Genomic DNA, 20,956 nt, shown 5'->3' with positions numbered 1-20,956 from the left:
TTGTCTGCTGTGTGACTTTGGGCAAGTCACTTCACTTCTCTGGGCCACAGTTCCCTCATCTGTAAAATGGGGATTAGGACTGTGAGCCCCATGTGGGACAACCTGATTACCTCGTATCTACCTTAGCACTTAGAACAGTGCCTGGCACATAGTAAGCGCTTTACAAATGCCATTATTATTATTATTATTATTATCCACCTGGGCCCACCCTCACAGCGGCCGGCCACAGGGGCTCCAACATTTTGAGCCCATGACGTCTGCAGACGCTCCTTCCCCACCGGCTACAGCAAAGACCGGAGACCACCCCCGAGCAGAGTGGGCCCCCGGCCCAGCCAACACACACTCTAATACCAAGGCTTCTTAAAGTCAAAAACCCAAAAATGTCTGCAGAAGAAGAGTGGAACTCAAATTCTTGAAAAATCAATATATATTTTTGCACTCTGGTAAACTTTTAAATAACAACAGAGAAAAAAAAGCTGCACCAATTTTATACAGCTGGGTAAATAACCTCACCCAGGGACTGCTACCATAATAAGATCAAGCTATTCGTTCTCCAAAATACGGGTTAGAGTAGAAATGAGGAACCGAACAGTAGCGATGCTGGCAGGAGGTATTGTATTTGACATCGTTTCCTAAAAGGCCGGAGAGACGTCGAAGGAAAAAGAAGAGCGCCTTCCGAACTCAGAATGCTATTTTTTCACCTTTCCAAGGTAAAGGACCTCTCCCAGGGAAGCCACCGATCCCAAACTCCCTTTGGCCAAGGCCCCGTGGAGGCTGGGCGGGAGGGAGCGGCGGAGGGCCCGTTCCGGCCCCTTCCCACTTTGAAGCCCTGCGGGCTGCGGGGAGCCGGTGGTAAGCATCCACCTGATGCTCTGCCAGAGCTGTTCTACTGGTTAAAACGCTGTATTGGGAGCACTTTGGTGCGTTTAAAAACGAAACCATCCCAAGAACCGAGGAGGAAGCCCGGTACGCAGGTCTGAGTAACCGGCTGGCTGCCCGGGGCACGGGGGGTGTTCAGGCGGAGGGGGGGGACACGCTGCTCCTGGAGGACCCCAGGGAAGAGACGAGGACCGAACGAGCCGGACTGATCCCGTGGCGGTCCGACCTCTACCAGCGATCCGCAGGGCCCCGGGGGTGGGTCCACCTCCCTCTCCGCTGGGGCTGGGGCGGCAGCAACATCACTGGGCTTCTCGGGAAGTGGCCGGGTCAATCATCCCTTTCCCGGGCCACTTAGGCGGCGGCAAACTCTGTGATAAACACTGCTTAGTCCTGAGTTCTGTAGAAGCCCATGGAGAAGGGGGCTGAGTTCGCTGGGAAGGCTGGCGCTCTCTCTCTCTCTCTCGCTATCTCTCTCTGATGCCCTGTCATACATGGCCATCCATGTCCTTGTCGTCCATCACTTGATCTTCTTCTCCTTTCTGGCAGGCTGAGCCTCTTGGGTTACTGGCCTCCTCCACCTGTACCGGGGCACAGCAGACCAAGGGAGTGAATTACCAGTCAATCAGTCAACCGATGGTATTTACTGAGCGCTCATTGGGTGCAAAGCACTGAACTAAGCCCTTGGGAGAGTACAGTTTAACAGAATTGGTAGACCCATTCCCCACCCACCACAAGCTTACAGTCTAGAGGGGGAGTCGGACATTGATATAAATCAATAAATGATGGATATGGACATGATTGTACATGATAAGCAGCGAGGCTCAGTGGAAAGAGCATGGGTTTGGGAGTCAGAGGCTCTTCAAAGCCCGGCTCCGCCAATTGTCAGCTGTGTGACTTTGGGCAAGTCACTTAACTTCTCTGGGCCTCAGTTACCTCATCTGTAAAATGGGGATTAAAACTGTGAGCCCCCGGTGGGACAACCTGATCACCTTGTAACCCCCCCAGTGCTTAGAACAGTTCTTTGCACATAGTAAGCGCTTAACAAATACCATCATTATTATTATTATTATTATGGATCTAATCCCACCCCCTCCACTTGTCAGCTGTGTGACTTTGGGCACGTCACAACTTCTCTGTGCCTCACTTCCCTCATCTGTAAAATGGGGATTAAGACTGTGAGCCCCACGTGGGACAAACTGATTACCTTGTACCTACCCCAGCTCTGAGAGCAGCACTCAGCACACAGTAAGCGCTTAACAAATACTATCATTATTATTAATATTATTATATATGGACGGGAACAAACAGGGAAGGGGGAAATCAGAGCCCATCCCTCCTCCTCTTCCTTCTCCCGAGGCGACTGAGAGATCCGGTCCTTCAATTAGTGGCCCCCGCCCTCAGCTCTGAGAAGCCCCTAGTTGGTTTTCCACTTCTCTTGGTGAAGGGACCCAGGTAACCTATAGGGTATGTGAGGCTCTGTAGATCTATGGGGGGGCCTGACACATGAAGTCAGGGATCTGGGATTTTTTCTGTCACTGTTTGTTTGGGGGTTTTTTAAATGGTATTTGTTAAGTGCTTACTATGTGCCAGGCACTCTCCTAACTGCTGCAGTACGTAATAATAATGATGGCATTTGTTAAGCGCTTACTATGAATCAGGTCCCACACGGGGAGAACAGGTACTGAATTCCCATTTTGCGGACAAGGGAACTGAGGCAACGGGAAGTGAAGTGACAGGCCCGCAGTCACACAGCAGACAAGTGGCGGTGCCGGGATTAGAACCCAGGCCCGTTCTCTCTGAACACTGAACTCTCAGGTGGAAGGAGGGCAGCTCCCAAGGGCGTTTGGTAACAGACCCAGGGGACTTCAGCTTCTGGGCAAAGTGACTCAGCCAATTCCGGCAAAAACTGCTACAGTGATGATGGAGTTTCTGTTTGGTTTGGAAGAGTCCAATTAGCTTCCCGAGGCTTCTGACATGCTGCCTGGACCGCTCTTCCATTAGCAATAATTAATAATAATAATTGTGGTATTTGTTAAGTGGCCAGGAACTGTACTAAGCTGGGGTGGATACAAGCAAATTGGGTTGGATACAGTCTCGGTCCCACATGAGGCTGACAATCTCAATCCCCATTTGATAGATGAGGTAACTGACGCACAGAGAAGTACAGTGACTTGCCCGAGGTCACACAGCAGACAAGTGGCAGAGCCAGGATTAGAATCCATGACTTTCTGACTGTCCACTACGCCATGCTGCTTCCCTTAGTATTAGTATTCTGGATTAGAACCGCAGCCCGGCCCTGAAAACCGTAGCTCTTCTCTGTCGACCCTGACCTGGGCTGCTAAGGCTGGGGATGCCAGCAGCCCTCAGAATTCAGGACCCTGGCCTCAGGACTCGGTCTCCCTGCCCTCACGTTCCCTGAGAAGCCCGACGGGGGCAGGGGGAGGGACCCCCGCGCCGTGCCCACCTTAGCATCTCTCTCAGCAAACTTCTTGAACATGTTGGCGTAGACTTTCCGGTCCCGTTCGTTGTGCTCCTTGGCCTTCCTCTGGCACACGGAGATCTGCAGCCTGGCGGCCCTGTTCTGAGGGTTCACCTTCAGCACTTGCTCAAAGTCCTCTATGGCCAAGTCAAACTCGTTCATGAGCAGCCGGGCTTTGCCCCTCCGGTACAGGCCCTTCTCGTTGGCGCGGTCCAGCCCCAGGGCCTGCAAACGCACGACCAGCCGGTGAGCCAGGCCAAACGGCCGTCCAGCCAACCCCCCCAACCCAGTCACCTTTCCTCTCGATACACGCCGGTCCAGCTTGGGAGAGGGAGCCCAGGACGAACCCAACCAGCCCAACTTTCGGGACACCTGGGAAAATGATTCCATTCCCAAAGGGAGGATCGGGGATTGAGCAATAGCCTCCCAACTACTCTTCCACTGCATGACTTCTTTCCCTCGGAGCTTCGCTCCTCGGGGTCTCTCTCATTTTTTTTTTTTTAATGGCATTTGTCAAGTGCTTACTAGAAGCACTTGACGGCAGTGTGGCTCAGTGGAAAGAGCCCGGGCTTTGGAGTCAGAGGTCGTGGGTTCAAATCCCGGCCCCGCCAATTGTCGGCTGTGTGACTTCACTTCTCTGTCGCTCGGTTACCTCATCTGTAAAATGGGGATTAAGACTGTGAGCCCCCCGTGGGACAACCTGATCACCTTGTGACAGTGCTTTGCACACAGTAAGCGCTTAATAAATGCCATTATTATTATTATTATGTTCACCTATGCTATGTTATGGAGAACTATTACCGCTTACTATGTTCACCTGTCTGGCTCCCTCCATGGGGTCACAGTGGGAGTAAAATGAGTGACACGCGGACACGAGCGCACTCGCCTAGTATAAACTGTCGCTCTCCCCTCTCTTCCGCTCCAAACCCCGGTAAGCACGGAGGCGTTTCTCCAGGCTGGCCTGGGTAACCCCTGGAAATCTTTCCTGGAGTTCCACTGTATGGGAGATTGACGTGGGGGCGGAAGAGCGTGCTTGTGAACTCAGGGTCTTTGCATAGTTTCCCGGTTGGATTAGTAGATGAAGATAATAATAATTACACTAATTATGCTTATTATTAAGTGCTTAGGCATTGCGTAGATTCAACACAATCTGATCAGTCTGAGGAGGGAGGCAGAGCAGGTATGTGATCCCTATTTTAAAAGTGAGGAAACCGAGCCCCTGAAAAATTAAGTGATTTGCCCAACATCACCCGGCGGAGTCGGCAGAGAGATGGAGAGGGGTCTCCTAGACCCCGTGCTCGGAGAGGTCACCAAACAGCAAGACAAGCGTCATGAGAAGCAGTGTGGCCTAGTGGACAGAGCATGGGGGTCAGAACGACCTGGGTTCTAATCCTGACTCGGCCACTTGCCTGCTGTGTGACTTCAGGCAAGTCACTTAACTTCTCTGTGTCTCATCTGCAAAAGGGATTAAGATCCCTATATGGGACAGGAAGACTGTCCAACCTGATTAGCTTGCATCTACCCCAGCGCTTAGAACATAGTAAGCAGTTAAATCATTACTATTACTAGGAGAGTGTGATTCGATGTCCTCCTGAGTAATCAATAGCTGACCTCCTTCTTGCTTTTAAATGGAACCTGATAAGGTGCCTTCTGATGGATTCCTAATTTGCTTGGTGTGGGCAAGGCAGATGTCTACCAACTCTGTGATACTGTACTCTCCCAAGCACTTAGTACAGTAGTCTGCACACAAGTGCTCAATAAAAACCACTGACTGATTGATTAATTGGCAAGGAACATCTAACATCTTGGGGCGTTCTGGGGAAGACCACCTCAAAACTCAGTTATTCTTGGCCATTAGGAATGGACCGAGAAGGAGCGTAGCCTATTGGTCATGGATTCAAATCCTGGCTCAGCCACTTGTCAGCTGTGTGACCTTGGGCAAGCCATTTAACTTCTCTGTGCCTCAGTTACCTCACCTGTAAAATGGGGATTAAGACTGTGGGCCCCACGTGGGACAACCTGATTGGCTTGTATCGCCCCCAGTGCTTAGAACAGTACTTTGCACATAGTAAGCGCTTAACAAATGCTATTATTATTATTATTATTATTATTATTATTATTATTATTAAGCCCAGGCCTGGGAGTCAGAAAGACCTGGGTTCTATTCCCGGTTCTGCCACTTGTGTGCTATGTGACCATGGGCAAGTCACTTCACTTCTCTGTGCCTCAGTTTCCTCATCTGTAAAACGGGGGATTAAGACCGTAAGCCCCATGTGGGACAGGGACTGTATACAACTTTCCACGCGCTTAGTACAGTGCTCTGAACACAGTAAGCACTCAATAAACGGGGAAGCAGCGTGGCTCAGTGGAAAAAGCCCGGGCTTTGGAGTCAGAGGTCATGAGTTCAAATCCCGGCTCTGCCAGCTGTGTGACTTTGGGCAAGTCACTTAACTTCTCTGGGCCTCAGTTACCTCATCTGTAAAATGGGGATTAAGACTGCGAGCCCCTCATGGGACAACCTGATCACCTTGTAACCTCCCCAGCACTTAGAACAGTGGTTTGCACATAGTAAGCGCTTAATAAATGCCATCATTATTATTATTATTAATAATAATAAGTACGATTGAATGAATGAACTTGATTACCCTGTACCTTGCCCAGCACCTAGTATGGTGTCTGGCACTACAGTAAGCGCATAACAAATGCCATAAAGAAAACCGAGAAGTTGTGAGAGGCCAAAGCAGTTGAGAGGCCAAGGAAAGCAAGGGGAGAGGAAGCCAAGGAGGCAAGGGAGAGCCAGGGGAAGCCCCTTACCTTCTCGCAGCACTCGATGGTCCGGGGGTACTCCCGCAGCTTCAGATAGCACATGGCCAGGTTCAGAAATGCTGCCAGCAGGAAGGATTCAGAAGCTTTGGACTCATGCTCCGATAAGCCGTACTCCATTTCTAACCAGGACACGATCTTCCCGTACTGAATCACGGCCTGCATGTACTTGCCTCCCTAAGAGGAGGAGAGGGATAGAGGCTAGAAGTCCAGAGAGCAAAGTCCTCCCAGCCACCCACCTGCCACATAAATAAGCTCATGAAGAGTGACTAGGCTCTAAGTCAAAAGATGGGTGATGCCCTTTCATCCCAAGACCAGGGGACCACCAGGAATTTGGATCTCTCTCCCTCTTCCAACAAGAGAAAAGAAGGACAGTTTGGAGTGAGGGAGGGAGGCGGGAGGGGGAGATAGAGTCTCCGCTTTTTTCCGCCGCTCCCTAGTCCTGCCAGGGAATCAGTTAGAGAAGCAGCGTGGCTTAGTGGAAAGAGCCCGGGCTTGGGAGTCAGAGGCCGTGGGTTCTAATCCCGGCTCCACCACGTGTCAGCTGTCTGACTTTGGGGAAGTCCCTTCTCTTCTTTGTGCCTCAGTTCCCTCATCTGTAAAATGGGGATTAAGACTGTGAGCCCCATGTGGGACAATCTGATTAGCTTGTATCTACCCCAGCGCTTAGAACAGTACTTGGCACATAGTAAGCGCTTAACAAATACCATCATTATTATTCTCCTTCCAGCTGGAGCCCGGAGTCATGAGCCAGCATCTCTCACACACACACACACACACACACACACACACACACACACACACACACACACACACACACACACACACACACACCCCTCCCCCCCCCCAACACACACACCCCACATCACCCCAGGCTACTGCACTGCCCAGGGCCCAGCAGGCTCAGCCCAACAGCCAGCTCACGTCAGCGTTAGGAAGGAGAGTGACCCCTTTTTCTTGAAAGAAATATGCCAGCCACTGGCCAAGAACTGAAGGATGGAGCTGGCTCTGGTTTGACTCGTGGGTCAGTCAGTCAATTGTATTTATTGAATACTCACTGTGCAGAGTACTGTACTAAGCGCTTGGGAGAGTACAATGTAACAGACACAAGTGTAGGTCTTCCATCTGAAGGGTGATACTGCACTGTACTTTCCCCCAAGTACTTACTACAGTGCTCTGCCTCCAGTAAGCACTCAATAAATACCACTGAGGGATTGACTGACTGATATGAGAAGGGGAGAGGATGTGGGGAAAACGACAGCTTTCCCCACAGCTAGCTCACCAGGTAAGGGCCTTTACACTGGGCGGTTAGCAAAGAAAGGAACTCAGATTCATTCATTCATTCATTCGGTATTTATTGAGCGCTTACTGTGTGCAGAGCACTGGACTAAGCACTTGGGAAGTACAAGCAACATCTAGAGACGGTCCCTACCCAACAACTGGCTCACAGTCTAGAAGAGGGAGACAGACAACAAAACAAAACATGTGGACAGGTGTCAAGTCGTCAGAACAAATAGAATTTAAAGCTGAATGCACATCATCAACAAAATAAATAGAATAGTAAATAGGTACAAATAAAATAAATAGAGTAATAAATCTGTACAAACATATATACAGGTGCTGTAGGGAGGGGAAGGAGGTAGGGCGGAGAGATGGGGAGGGGGAGAGGAAAAAGGGGGCTCAGTATGGGAAGGCCTCTTGGAGGAGGTGAGCTCTCAGTAGGGCTTTGAAGGGAGGAAGATAGCTAGCTTGGCGGATTGATCCATCAGTCAACTATGAGCATTTACTGAGCCCAGACTGTGTGCGGGGCCCTGTCCTGAGCATTTGGGAGAGTACAAAAGAAGTACTAGACAACTTATTTCTTGGAATAAACCCCCCAGCCTCCACCTTCTGCCTAAAGGGGAAAGATCTTTTACTGTCTGGGCGAAGGACATTCAGGGGCAGTGCCTCGGACTTTGAGTTTTCTGGCCCCAAAGTAGCATGGTTTCTTAGCCGCCCTCCTCCTGCTTCTACTTTGATTTCCAGCCCCACCCTCTTGTCAGAGGGTACAGACTGTGCACACTGGGCACACGGGAAGCAGTATGGCCTAGTGAATAGAGCACAGGACCGGAAGTCAGAAGAACCTGGGTTCTAATCCCAACTCCACCACGTGTCTGCTGTGTAACCTTCGGCAAGTCACTTGACTTCTCTGGGCCTCCGTTACCTCACCTGTAAAATGGGGACTGAGACTGTGAGCCCTATGTGGGACAGGGACTGTGTCCAACCTGATTAGGGAAGCAGCGTGGCTTAGTGGAAAGAACTAGGGAGTCAGAGGTCGTAGGTTCGAATTCCGGCTCCGCCACTTGTCATCTGTGCGACTTTGGGCAAGTCACTTAACTTCTCTGTGCCTCAGCTACCTCATTTTTTAAATGGGGATTAAGACTGTGAGCCCCACGTGGGACAACCTGATAATCTTGTGCCTACCCCAGTGCTTAGAACAGTGCTTTGGCACATAGTAAGCACTTAACAAATACCATCATTATTATTATTATTATTATTTTTTGCTTGTATCCACCCCAATGCTTAGTACAGTGCCTGGTACACAGGAAGCACTTAGTAAATACCATAATTATTATTATATATTATTATTAACAACTTGAACTCAGCATCGCTTCCACAGTCTCCGTGTGTACTGTACCTGGGGCTCGCCCCACGAAAAGGGGACCCATTGATATTCCGTCTACTCACAGAGCTTTGGGGCACGGGCCAGCGAGCCTCCTCCAGATAGCAACTGAATCCTGAATTCGGAACCGATTCAGAATCACACCCATTTCTTCCTGTTTGGTGGATTCTAAATTCCAAGCTGTATTTCCTGGCCCAGGGCGGCATCCCACAGATCACATGAGGGCACGCTAGCTGCCAAGGTGCCTGGCAAGAGGCTTGGCCCACCCCGTCACTAATAGCTTCTTGGTTGGCAGGTTGTTTACCTTGCAAAGGCCCCTGACCCACACGTGGTCACGGCGGACAAATGACTCCCACATAACACCCTGTTCTACCCTGCCCCGGTCCACATGAGCAATATCCAGAGAAAACGGGATTTGGGAGGCATTGCTGGGCCTCCTGCCCATCATGGCCTAGGAGAACCAGAAGTTCTCGAAGTTATCCGGGGACAAGGCCAGGCCAACTGGACAGTAACTCTCAGTTTCCCAGGGTGTAATTTCCCGGGCCTCCTTAAGTTTTGGCTGCTTGAGAAAGGTGTATCTTCAATTGGTCCACTTTGCTCCTTGTTAGCTTCTGGTGGAGAGGCCCGGGGGCTTTTCATTTGGTGATCTCCCTGGTCCCTGCCTCCCAATCTTCCATCCCCTCCAAGGAGCTGGCTGGGGCCAGGGAATGTGTCTGTTTATTGTTATACTGTCCTCTCCCAAGCGCTAAGAACAGTGCTCTATACACAATAAGCACTCAATAAATACAGATGAACGAACAAATGAATAAAATGTGGGGTGAGGAGGCTTGTCCTTCTGAAGAAAGGGGCTGGTAATTATGACAGCAGGGAACAGAAACAGCCCACTCAAATCCTTTCCCCGCAACACTCAAGTGGAGAAGAATTTGGAGAAGTACTCACACACCTTGAAGTACACTGTTCCCTTCTCTTTGACAACGGCAGCCTGCTCAAGTTTCTCTTTGGTGTCCATCTCCCAGGATTCTTTGGCCTGAACGCAATAGTCGTAACAACTGTTAGAAGGCAAGGAAGGAAAACGCACCGACTGAGGCCCCGCCTCCTCCACGGATCCCGAGAACTGTTGGTGGTCTTCACAGAACCACCCAGCCGGCCAACCTTGTGGACCCCCAAACCTGCCTTTAGCCAGCTCCCTGCTAGGCTAAAATTTGTTAGATCGTCTTGAGTACTGACTGTCCAGGGGCACAGGGTGGGTTGGAGTGGCGGAGAGATGAGAGGTCAAGGACAGAATGCTTTTCCCTTACTTAGCCTCCCCGACACCCTAGGGCTGAGAGGAGTGGGAACATCCTGAAGCGTTCTAAAACTTCATAACAGACATGGCCTAGTGGAAAGAGTATGAGCCTGGGAGTTGAAGCCTGAGTTCGCTGGCCTGAGAACCCAAAAACCTTTGGCTTCTGCTGAGCAAGCCCCACGTGGGACAACCTGATCACCTTGTAACCTCCCCAGCGCTTAGAACGGTGCTTTGTACATAGTAAGCGCTTAATAAATGCCATTATTATTATTATTCTGCTACCATCACCAGGGAAGTATCAAAGTGCTGAAGGGGTACACAGTCAAGGGGTACTCTGGCTCTCTCCAGAGCTCCTTGAGAGAGCACAAATCTCTTTTTATTTTAATGGCATTTGTTAAGTGTTTACTATGTGCTAGGCACTCTTCTAAGTGCTGGGGCAGATACCAGGTAATCCAGTTGGACACAGTCCATGTCCCACATGGGGCTCACGGCTGAAATTCCCATTTTACATGTGAGGTAACTGAGGCACAGAGATATAATAATAATAATAATGATGGCGTTTATTAAGCGCTTACTATGTGCAAAGCACTGTTCTAAACACTGGGGAGGTTACAAGGTGGATCAGGTTGTCTCATGGGGGGGCTCATAGTCTTCACCCCCATTTTACAGATGAGGGAACTGAGGCCCAGAGAATAATAATAATAATAATGATGGCACTTATTAAACACTTACTGTGTGCAAAGCACTGTTCTAAGCGCTGGGGAGGTTACAAGGTGATCAGGTTGTCCCTCGGGGGGCTCCCAGTCTTCTTCTCTATTGACAGATGAGGGAACTGAGGCCCAGAGAAGTGAAGTGACTCGCCCAAAGTCACCCAGCTGACAATTGGCGGAACCGGGACTTGAACCCGCTGTTTTATTGTACCCTCTTCTAAGCGCTTAGTACAGTGCCCAGCATACAGTCAGCGCTCAATAATGGGGAAGCAGCGTGGCCTAATGGGTAGAGCCTGGGCCCAAGAGTGGGATGGATTCTCACCCCAGTGCTCCGCCTGGGGTCATGCAGCAGACAAGTGGCAGATCTGGGACTAGAACCCAGGTCCTTTTGAGCTCCAGGTCCATGCTCTATCCATTGGGTGATGCTGCCTCTCTTTGTCTTGGGCTCAGAAAAAAGAACGAGCCTTGAAGAGCAAATATGGCCTCTACCCGGCACACACAGGGGAACAGAATAAGAGCCTCAAGATCCTCCTGTCTTCCATCCTACACTGACGGCAAGAGAACAGTGCTCAGCACACAGTACAAGCGCTTAGTACAGTGCTCTGCACACAGTAAGTGCTCAATAAATACAGCTGAATGAACAGTAGGTGCTCATCAAATTCTACTGATTGACTGGCTTCACAGCCCACATGCACACCAGAGGCAAAATCCCAACTCATTCATTCATTCAATCGTATTTTTTGAGCGCTTACTGTGTGCGGAGCACTGTACTAAGCGCTTGGGAGAGTATGACACAACAATAAGCAGACACATTCCCTGCCCAAAACGAGCTTACAGTCTACAGGATGGTTGTATATACATGACACAGATCCCCCCAGCTCTCGTGTGCCTTCAAGAAGGAGGAGGCTGGGGAGGAGAAGGAAACGGGCCACGGTTTTGGCAAAGTTGCATTTTCTTACCTTTTCGAAGCTCTTCAGTGTGACTTCATATATGAGCTTAGCATTGGGCTCAATGTCAAATTTTGGCTTCCCTGCCTCTCCAAACCCATACCTGAAACAGAGAGCAGAAAAGGAACTGGTGGATAGGGGGCCAGAAATTCAAAGCCTTCCAAGTGTCCAAGGCCCCCAGGAGCAAACCCAATATTAACCAGGGGACGGAGGACCAGATATCCTCTGAGCAACTGGGAGAAGCTGGGCTGGACAGTGCTCTGCACACAGTAAGCGCTCAATAAATACAATTGAATGAATGAATGGACAGAGTGTCTGGGTCCCTCTCATTCCAGAGGCTGCTTCTCCATCAGGGCTCTGGATGCCCAACTTCCTGCAGCGCGCTATGCCCCTGGCTTTGCCGGACTGTGCCCCTGGCTACCGTTTGGCCTGGAGACCCTTTAACGAGGCACGTACTTTCGTCAAAGGGTGATCCTCGGGGGTCACTTTCACTTTTTTGTGTGCTTTATTATGGTATTTGTTAAGTACTATGTGCCAGGCACTGTACTAAGCGCTGGTTTAGAGACAAGCTTAGTGGGTTAGACACAGTCCCTGTCTCACAAAGGGCTCCCAGTCCTAATCCCCATTTTACAGATGAGGGAACTGAGGCACTGAGAAGTGAACTGACTTGCCCAAGGTCAACCAGCATTAAAGAGGCGGAGCCAGGATTGGAACCCAGATCATCTGGGACTCCCAGGACCACACTCTTTCCACTAGGCCACGCTGCTTCCCACTTCCAGAGGAAGTTCTGGGAACTGGTCATATCCCGTTTCGACTACTGCATCGATCTCCTTGCTGATTTCCCTGTCTCCAGTCTCTCCCTGCTCTAGCCCACATGACGTTCTGCTGCACAGATCTTTCTCCTAAAACACCACACTGCACCACACATCTCCCCATTCCTCCCAAACCCCCATGGTTGTCCACCCCTCTTACCTCCTTCCCCTCCCCACCGCACCTGTATATATGTATATATGTTTGTACGTATCTATTACTCTATTTATTTTACTTGTACATATTTATTCTATTTATTTTATTAATATGTTTTGTTTTGTTGTCTGTCTCCCCCTTCTAGACTGTGAGCTCGCTGTTGGGTAGGGACCGTCTCTATATGTTGCCAGCTTGTACTTCCCAAGTGCTTAGTACAGTGCTCTGCACACAGTAAGAGCTCAATAAATACGATTGAATGAATGAATGAATGAAACTCCAAACCATTGGCTTATCAGTACCCAAAGCCCTCTCCCTCCTTGTTCCTATCTGCTTCACCCTTGCGCTTCTCCCGATAATAATAGTAATAATAATAATGGCATTTATTAAGCGCTTACTATGTGCAAAGCACTGTTCTAAGTGCTAGGGAGGTTACAAAGTGATCAGGTTGTCCTGCGGGGAGCTCACAGTCTTAATCCCCAGTTTCCAGATGAGGTAACTGAGGCCCAGAGAAGTTAAGTGACTTTCCCAAAGTCACACAGCTGACAATTGGCAGAGCTGGGATTTGAACCCATGACCTCTGACTCCAAAGCCTGAGCTCTTTCCACTGGGCCACCCTGCTTCTCTACAATACACCTCAGCTTTCCATCTCCATTCCTCTTAAGATAAACTACTCCCTGTACCTCATTCTCACTGCCAAACTCTCACTCGTGCTCTCCCCTCTGCCAAGAAATTCCCTCCCTAATAATAATAATAACTGTGGCATTTGTTAAGCACTTACTGTGTGCCAAGCATTGTACTAAGGCTGGGGTAGATACAAGGTAACTGGGATGGACACAGTCCCTGTCCCACATGGGGCTCACAGTCTTAGTTCCCATTTTACAGCTGAGGAAACTGAGGCCTAGAGTAGGGAAGTGACTTATCCAAGGTCACACAGCAGACAAGTGGCAGAGCCGAGATTAGAACCCAGATCCTTTTAACTCCCAGGCCCGGGCTCTATCCCCTAGGCCGTGCTGCTGGTCTTTGCTCTAGCCATCCTCAAGATCTCTATTTTACTGGAGGCCACAAGTGCTCTCCCCATTCAGAGCTCCGATAGCTGGAAGCAGGAGTTCCCTTCCCCACAGCACCTGTATATATGTATGTACATATTTATTACTCTATTTATTTATTTATTTATTTTACTTGTACATATCTATTCTATTTATTTTATTTTGTTAGTATGTTTGGTTTTGTTCTCTGTCTCCCCCTTTTAGACTGTGAGCCCACTGTTGGGTAGGGACTGTCTCTATATGTTGCCAACTTGTACTTCCCAAGTGCTTAGTACAGTGCTCTGCACACAGTAAGCGCTCAATGAATACGATTGATTGATTATCCTGCTACCTCTTCAAGGTAAACCTGGGCAGCAACTCCCCTGCCAAGACATGGGAAGCAGAGAAGCAGCAAATCACAGAGGACAAAGCACAGGCCTGAAAGTCAGAAGGCCATGGCTTCTAATCCCAGATCTGCCACTTGTTTGTTGTGTGACCTTGGGCCAGTCACTTCACTTCTCTGGGCCTCAGTTATCTCATTTGTAAAATGTGGATTGAGACTGTGAGCCCGCTATGGGATAGGGACTGTGTCCAACTTGATTTACTTGTATCCACCCCAGCACATAGTAAGCGCTTAAGAAACACTATTATTATTGTTATTGTTGTTATTAATAAAACACTGCTTCATTTAGAAGAATACTGACTGAAGCCTAGACCTGGTCCACCAGTATCCTAGCTCCCGGATTGAAAACAATCACCCTAATAATAATGTCTCAAATTAAATGCGTTCAAGGACAGTGAGTTCAGAGGCAACAGATACATGTGAGCAAAACACAATCTCAACTCTGAAGCCCCAGAGTTTCTGTGAAAAGGCACACCCCCCCCCCCGCAACCTTGACAGTGTACTACATGAAGTTTTACTAAGTGATCCCACGCATTTTTTCCAACTTTTCAATCCATTAAGGTCTCCGTCCTCCCACTCTGTATGTGTATCAGGCCTGGCTTGAAAAATAAAGTTGCCCAGCAAACGGGAGCTGGAGCGAGTGATAATATCGGGTGTGTGATGGCGCAGAGTTCGTTGGTCAGGGACCACTGCTAGCCCCTACCCACCTCCCCGCCTCCCTCCTATTGCTACTTCGGTACTTCTGTGTTACCTAAACACTTGGATTCTCACACACCTCCCGAGCACTTGTGTAATAATAATAGTTTTGGTATTTGTTAAGCGCTTACAATGTGCCAAGCACTGTTCTAAGCGCTGGGGAGGATAGAAGGTGATCAGTTTGTCCCATTTGGGGCTCACAGTTTCAATCCCCATTTTATAGATGAGGGAACTGAGGCCCAGAGAAGTGAAGTGACTTGCCCAAAGTCACACAGCCGACAAGCGGCGGAGCCGGGATTTGAACCCATGACCTCTGCCTCTCAAGCCCGTGCTCTTTCCACTGAGCCACGCTGCTTCTCGTCACACAATCGCTTAATAAATACGATTGAATGAATGAGCGAATGAATATACGCACTCTACGGTGAGTTACTGTGTAGCAAGGGGACGTGAGGTGAACCCTGGGGAGCTGAATGCCACCAAGTCTCATGTGGGGATTTTCCTTCCTTCGTTTTATATTACATAGCATATGAGTGCTGATTGCTTCACGTTGTAAACTATACAACTTGGGCAATACCTCAACTCACAGTAAACACACAAACACCTTTATCCTGACCGTGCTAATAACCTTCACGCCAGGACACAACCGAGCTGAGACAATCAGTAGAAAGGAAAATGCCCTCGGAAACAGGCAGGGAGAACAAACAGCTGGATATGGGTCACCACGGTCTTTAGGCCCGGAGCCTTCCCTAGAAATAGCTGGGTTCCACCGCGGACCGGGCTCCTTGAAACGCCTCTCTCAGCAGGGTGTGATTTCGGCCTGAATTGTCCGTTGAGAAATGAGGGCAAAGGAGAGAGAGAGAGAGAGTGCCTTGCAAAATGAACATAGGGAGCACTGTGACCCAGACAGGGACTATTTCTTTTGATACTTCCATGGGTAAACGGGAGCACCTTTCCTCCCCAAATCCTCTTTCAAGAGCTTTTTCTTGGTATGGAAGAGGACCGCAGACAGGGGAGTGGAGACGTAAAATCAATGGTATTTACTGAGCGCTTACTATATGCAGAGCTCTGTACTAAGCATTTGGAAGGGGAGAATATAACGGGTATATTGTTATATATACAGGTATATATATATATGTATATATATATATATATACAACAGGTATAGGTTGGTAGGCACGTCCCCTGTCCAAAGGAGCTCAGTTTAGGGATCAGGTAACTGGGCTGATAGTCTGTCAATATAGCTCAGTGAGAAGAGACAACCTTGAGGTGAGCCCAGGGGTATTCGCCTGGAGCACCTAATACGGAGCAGTCCAGTGGACTGGCCGCTCTTGAAAATTAAGTCCTGTTGGTCTGAGCGGTTACATTCTGAATTTCCCCAGGCTTTGCTGAAAGTACTGGCCTCTCTGTTTCAAGCACTTGATTATGCATTATAAACAAAACCATTCTAAGCCTCCCAGGGCATTACGCTATGGCAACAAACCAGATGCCACCATGTATACCACGAGAGCTAACAGAGAATCCTCACGCCTTCCCACACATTCTGCCCAGCTGATCCTCATCTTCTCAGACCCAGATCCAAACCGGGAGGACCGAGGGAAGGCCCTGTTGGTCAAGTGTCCTAAACTGAACCATTATTTTCTCTCCCTGCCTCTCCCCCTGGACTCGGCCATCAGAATATATGAGCGGAAATGCCAGCGCCTCTTCTCAGCACTGGTTATTGTTGGCCTTTAGGGAATCCCAGAGATTCCCAAGGCTCAGGCCCATTTGGGGACAGGAGTGAGGGGCAGAAGAATAATCATTTGGCTCCAATTCTTTCACAGGGCCATGACACTTTTTTTAAAGTAGTATTTACTTTGTGGTACACCCTGTACCAAGTTCTGGGGTAGAGCTCCAGCACTTGCCTGCTGGGTGACCTTGGGCAAGTCACTTCAATTCTCTGTGCCTCAGTTACCTCATCTGTAAAGTGGGAATTGAGACTGTGAGCCCCAGGTGGGCCAGGGATTGTGTCCAAATCAATTTGCTTGTATCCACCCCAGCGCTTAGTACAGTGCCTGGCACATAGTAAGCGCTTAACAAATACCATCATCATCATTATTATTATTATTCTTATACAAGATAATTAGGTTGGACACGATTTGTATACCACATGGGGTGCACAGTCTTAATCCCCATTTTACAGATGAGCAGTTAAGTGACATGCCCAAGGTCACCCAGCGAGCCAGGATTAGAACCCAGGTCTTCTGGCTCCCATTCACTCATTCATTCAATCGTATTTATTGAACGCTTACTGTGTGCAGAGCACTGTACTAAGCGCTTGGGAAGAACAAGTCAGCAACATATAGAGACAGTCCCTACCCAACAACGGCCTCACAGTCTAGAAGGGGGAGACAGACAACCAAACAAAACATGTAGACAGGCTTAAGCTCTTTCCACTAGGCTACTCTTTAATCAACGAGCCTACTCTCATAGGCATATTTTCATCTTCAGGTAACACTGAAGCTGAAATCCTTGTCTACAATTAAAAGGTCACCAAAGCTTCTTTTCCAGGGAACAATGAAGATTATCAAAGAAACTCAAATCCAGGAGATAAAAGTACATTTCAGAGTAGAAATACCTGCCCCCCCCCTCACCATTCCTTGGTCCCCCGCTGCCAAAAAAACCAAACTGGAGATGAGATGCTGTCATTTACAGAACAGACAAAGCACCTGCTAAAATTTAACAGGTGGAACGAGGGATTATTGGATTAGCAATTATGTATTATTAATCCAAATGTTACAGAAACCTTTGGATTTGCTTAGGGCTTACCATAGTAGCTCCCAAATGAGAGTGCCTAGTGGAATCTGATAAGAAAAGCCGGGAAATCTCAGTTGTTAGCTGAACACCCCTAACGCTGGCATTACTACAGTTTTTCAACGCAGGGAGCCAGTAGCCAAATCTCATGGAATCTGCTGCGTTTCTATCTTGGGCCCAAGAGGTTGAAATCATTTTCCTAAGGAAGATTTTTCTTCCCCAACAGTACTGGTCTCGGGAGTAGGGATGGATGCTTGTCATGGTGAAGGGAAATCTCAAAGCCACAAAAGGAATGTCACCCCTGTGAACATACAGGAAGTGACTCATCTGCTGCTACGAGGGGCAGGAAATGTCTGCTTTTCTTGGGGACTCGGAGAAAGAACAGGGGGCCCAATTCCAAACGACAGTCAATCAGCCATTTCCCTTCACCATCATCCCTTCCTGCTGGTCTAGAGAGCAAGGGTGTGAGAAGAAGGGGAGGGGAAGGAGCATACAGCTTCCACAGCTCCCCTTCGCCCTCTCTCCCACCCCTCCAACACCCTACGAGCACCTAGGCCCAGGACCAGAAACCGAGCTGGGGCCAAGCTAGATCCGGATCTCCACCACACCCCCTGGCCCTAATAATAATAATAATAATGATGGCATTTATTAAGCGCTTACTATGTGCAAACCACTGTTCTAAGCGCTGACCGCGCTTAGCTCTACTGAGAGCAGCCCTCTGCCTTCACTCTGAGTGGTGAATGGCCAGGTGAAAGACAAGCCAAGAGATGCCTTTCTTGTTTGAGTCTCTTCATCCTGCCCTGAAACAGAGCCAGGAGAATCTCCTCTGGTGCTAACCTTCTTACTGTGCCTCGATCTCACCTGTCTCGCCGCCGACGCCTAACCCACTTCCTGCCTCTGGCCTGGAACGCCCTCCCTCCTCTAATCCGACAGATAACCACTCTTCCCAGCTTCAAAGCCTTACTGAAGACACATCTCCTCTAAAGGGCCTTTCCAGACTAAGCCTCACTTTTCCTCATCTCTCACTCCCTTCTGTGTCGCCCTGACTTGCTCCCTTTGTTCTTCCCCCTCCCAGCCCTAAAACATTTATGTATATATATATCTATAATTTTATTTCTCTCTTTGCTCTCTCCCGGTCCCAGCCACAAGGCACTACATATTGTAATTTTACATATTTGTATTGATGTCTGTCTACCCTAATCTAGCCTGTGAGCTCGTTCTGGGCAGAGAATGTAACTGTTTATTGTTGTGTTGTTCTTTTGCAAGCGCTTAGTACAGTTCTCTGCACACAGTCAATAAATATGACTGATGACTGAATGAATGAATGAAACACATTCAAGAGCCAGCAACCTGGAAGACAGCGATACCGGGCCGGAACCCACACAACGCCACGGTCTCCTGCCCCCCTGACCGACCGAATTCCTGGTCTTCCCTGACAGCATCAGTCCTGACGGCGGCACCCACTCGGCTTGAGGGTGCTCAGATCCCCTCACCGCCATCACCGGGTAGGCCTGGTGCTCACCGCGGGGCGAGGTGCAGAATGCATCGCTCTTCCCTTTGCATCTTCTCCAGAGCCTTGTCAATGCCGAGGGGAATGTCGTGGTCTTCCCCTTCCCCGACGACAAATGCCACATCTCGGCAATCGAAGGTCCGGCCGCTGCAGTAGCCTTCCAGGTGAACTGAGGAGGGGGAGAAAAGAGAAGTTGTGAAATCACTGCCAGGAGAGGCCCCTTCGGCCTGGCCTCTTGCGGAGAAGGCGTCATGGACAAACTGGGTTTCATCACTTGCTTCTATCGACCCATGTGTGTGATGTGTCTCTCAGGGCTTAACCAGCCCAGTCTCGGAGGGCTATCTTCTCCTGGGCTCCTAAATGCTCTCCACAGTGAAGGGAAAGCCGGGATTACTGGCCATCAGAAGAGGCTCAACACCAGGTTGTAAACAAAGGTTGTGAGTCCCCTGCCTTGCTCTTTGTCAACTTGCTGGATGACTTTGCTTTCTCTGGGCTTCAGAATCCTCCCCGTTTTGTACACCCTGTGGCCGTGCCCTCCCAGGAAGGAGGAGTGGGAGACAAATGCCAGGCAGTCCTTTGCAAATGGGAAATGCAAAGAAATGCAAACTCATGATACCAGGAAACTTTCTTCAGATGGTTGGGGGGGAATTCTACTAGAAAGTGAAATATTCAAATATTTCCCACTAGTATTTTAATACTTTTTTTGTTTGTTTTTTTTTTATGGTAGTTGTTAAGTGTTTACTTTGTGCAAGGTGCTGTTCTAAGTGCTGGGGCAAATATGAGGTAATCGGGGGGGCACTCCATGGCCCACTTGGGGCTGACAGTCCCCATTCCCACTTTACAGATGAGGGAACTGAGGCACAGAGAAGTGAAGTGACTTGTCCAAAGTCACACAACAAGTGGCAGAGCCTGGACTAGAGCCCATATTCTTCTGACTCCCAGATTTCGGTAATTGACAAGAAAGCTCCTTTTTCTAAACTTGCAAGCCTCTGATCTTACTGAGCAAATGGGAATTGAAAACAACCAAGTGACTCCCCTAAAAGAAATCCATAAACTCCTGAAATATCTCTATTAGTCAAGAAAAGTTCAACCTGAGTCTGAGGCCTTCTCCTAAATTGGAGTCAGCTAATATTTGGCACAACTCAATGTACTTTATTCAAAGACAGGGCAGAACGAAGGAATCTGGAGTCCTCCTTTCTGAGGTGGCCCAAACCAATTAAAGTTCCTGTAAGCTTCATCTCTGAGTTCATCCCTACACAGGCAACAAATCCATCTCTCCTTGGGAAAAATAAACATTCTTGTCCTCGTGGACCCCCTCGAGGCCCTTACCCTGAGCTCCCCAAAATGGGAGCTTCAGAACCGGTCTGTTATGTCACCCTAAGGGCCCTAGAAGACTGAACCCACATTAGGCCAATGGCTCAGACCCTCCGTCCTAAGGAACCTTGCTCTATTTATTTTTTATTTAAATGGCTTTTGTTAAGCACTTACTATGTGCCAGGCACTGTTCTAAGCACTGGGGCAGATAATCAGGTTGGACACAGCCCATGTCCCACATGGGGTTCACAGTCGTAATCACCATTTTACAGAGGAGGTAACGGCAGCACAGAGAAGTTGAGTGTCTCGCTCAAGGTCACACAGCAGACAAGTGGCAAAGCCAGGACTAGAATCCAGGTCCTTCTGGCGCCCAGGCCTGTGCTCTATCCACTAGGCCACACTGCTTCTACCCTGCTGGCTTTCTGGTTGCCTTCTTGTTACTGATACTGACTTCCTACGAGCATGGA

General features: G+C 49.1%; 1 protein-coding gene across 1 annotated transcript in view; it reads right to left on the bottom strand.

The window, feature by feature from the left end:
- Window positions 1-412: 412 nt before the first annotated feature.
- The window catches only part of FKBP5 (FKBP prolyl isomerase 5), a 123,372-nt gene continuing 102,828 nt past the window's right edge, over window positions 413-20,956 (bottom strand). The window contains exons 6-11 of the mRNA XM_038749408.1: window positions 19,188-19,344; window positions 11,798-11,888; window positions 9,787-9,870; window positions 6,173-6,358; window positions 3,344-3,583; window positions 413-1,457 (exon numbers count right to left, since the gene is read on the bottom strand). Of these exons, the coding sequence (XP_038605336.1) occupies window positions 1,365-1,457; window positions 3,344-3,583; window positions 6,173-6,358; window positions 9,787-9,870; window positions 11,798-11,888; window positions 19,188-19,344 (851 nt within the window). The 3' untranslated portion in view covers window positions 413-1,364. The remainder of the gene's footprint in view (window positions 1,458-3,343; window positions 3,584-6,172; window positions 6,359-9,786; window positions 9,871-11,797; window positions 11,889-19,187; window positions 19,345-20,956) is intronic.

This window comes from Tachyglossus aculeatus, chromosome 7 (genome assembly GCF_015852505.1).
Source record: "Tachyglossus aculeatus isolate mTacAcu1 chromosome 7, mTacAcu1.pri, whole genome shotgun sequence".
Classification (NCBI taxonomy): Eukaryota; Metazoa; Chordata; class Mammalia; order Monotremata; family Tachyglossidae; genus Tachyglossus; species Tachyglossus aculeatus.
This window is presented reverse-complemented; position numbering and strand designations above follow the sequence as displayed.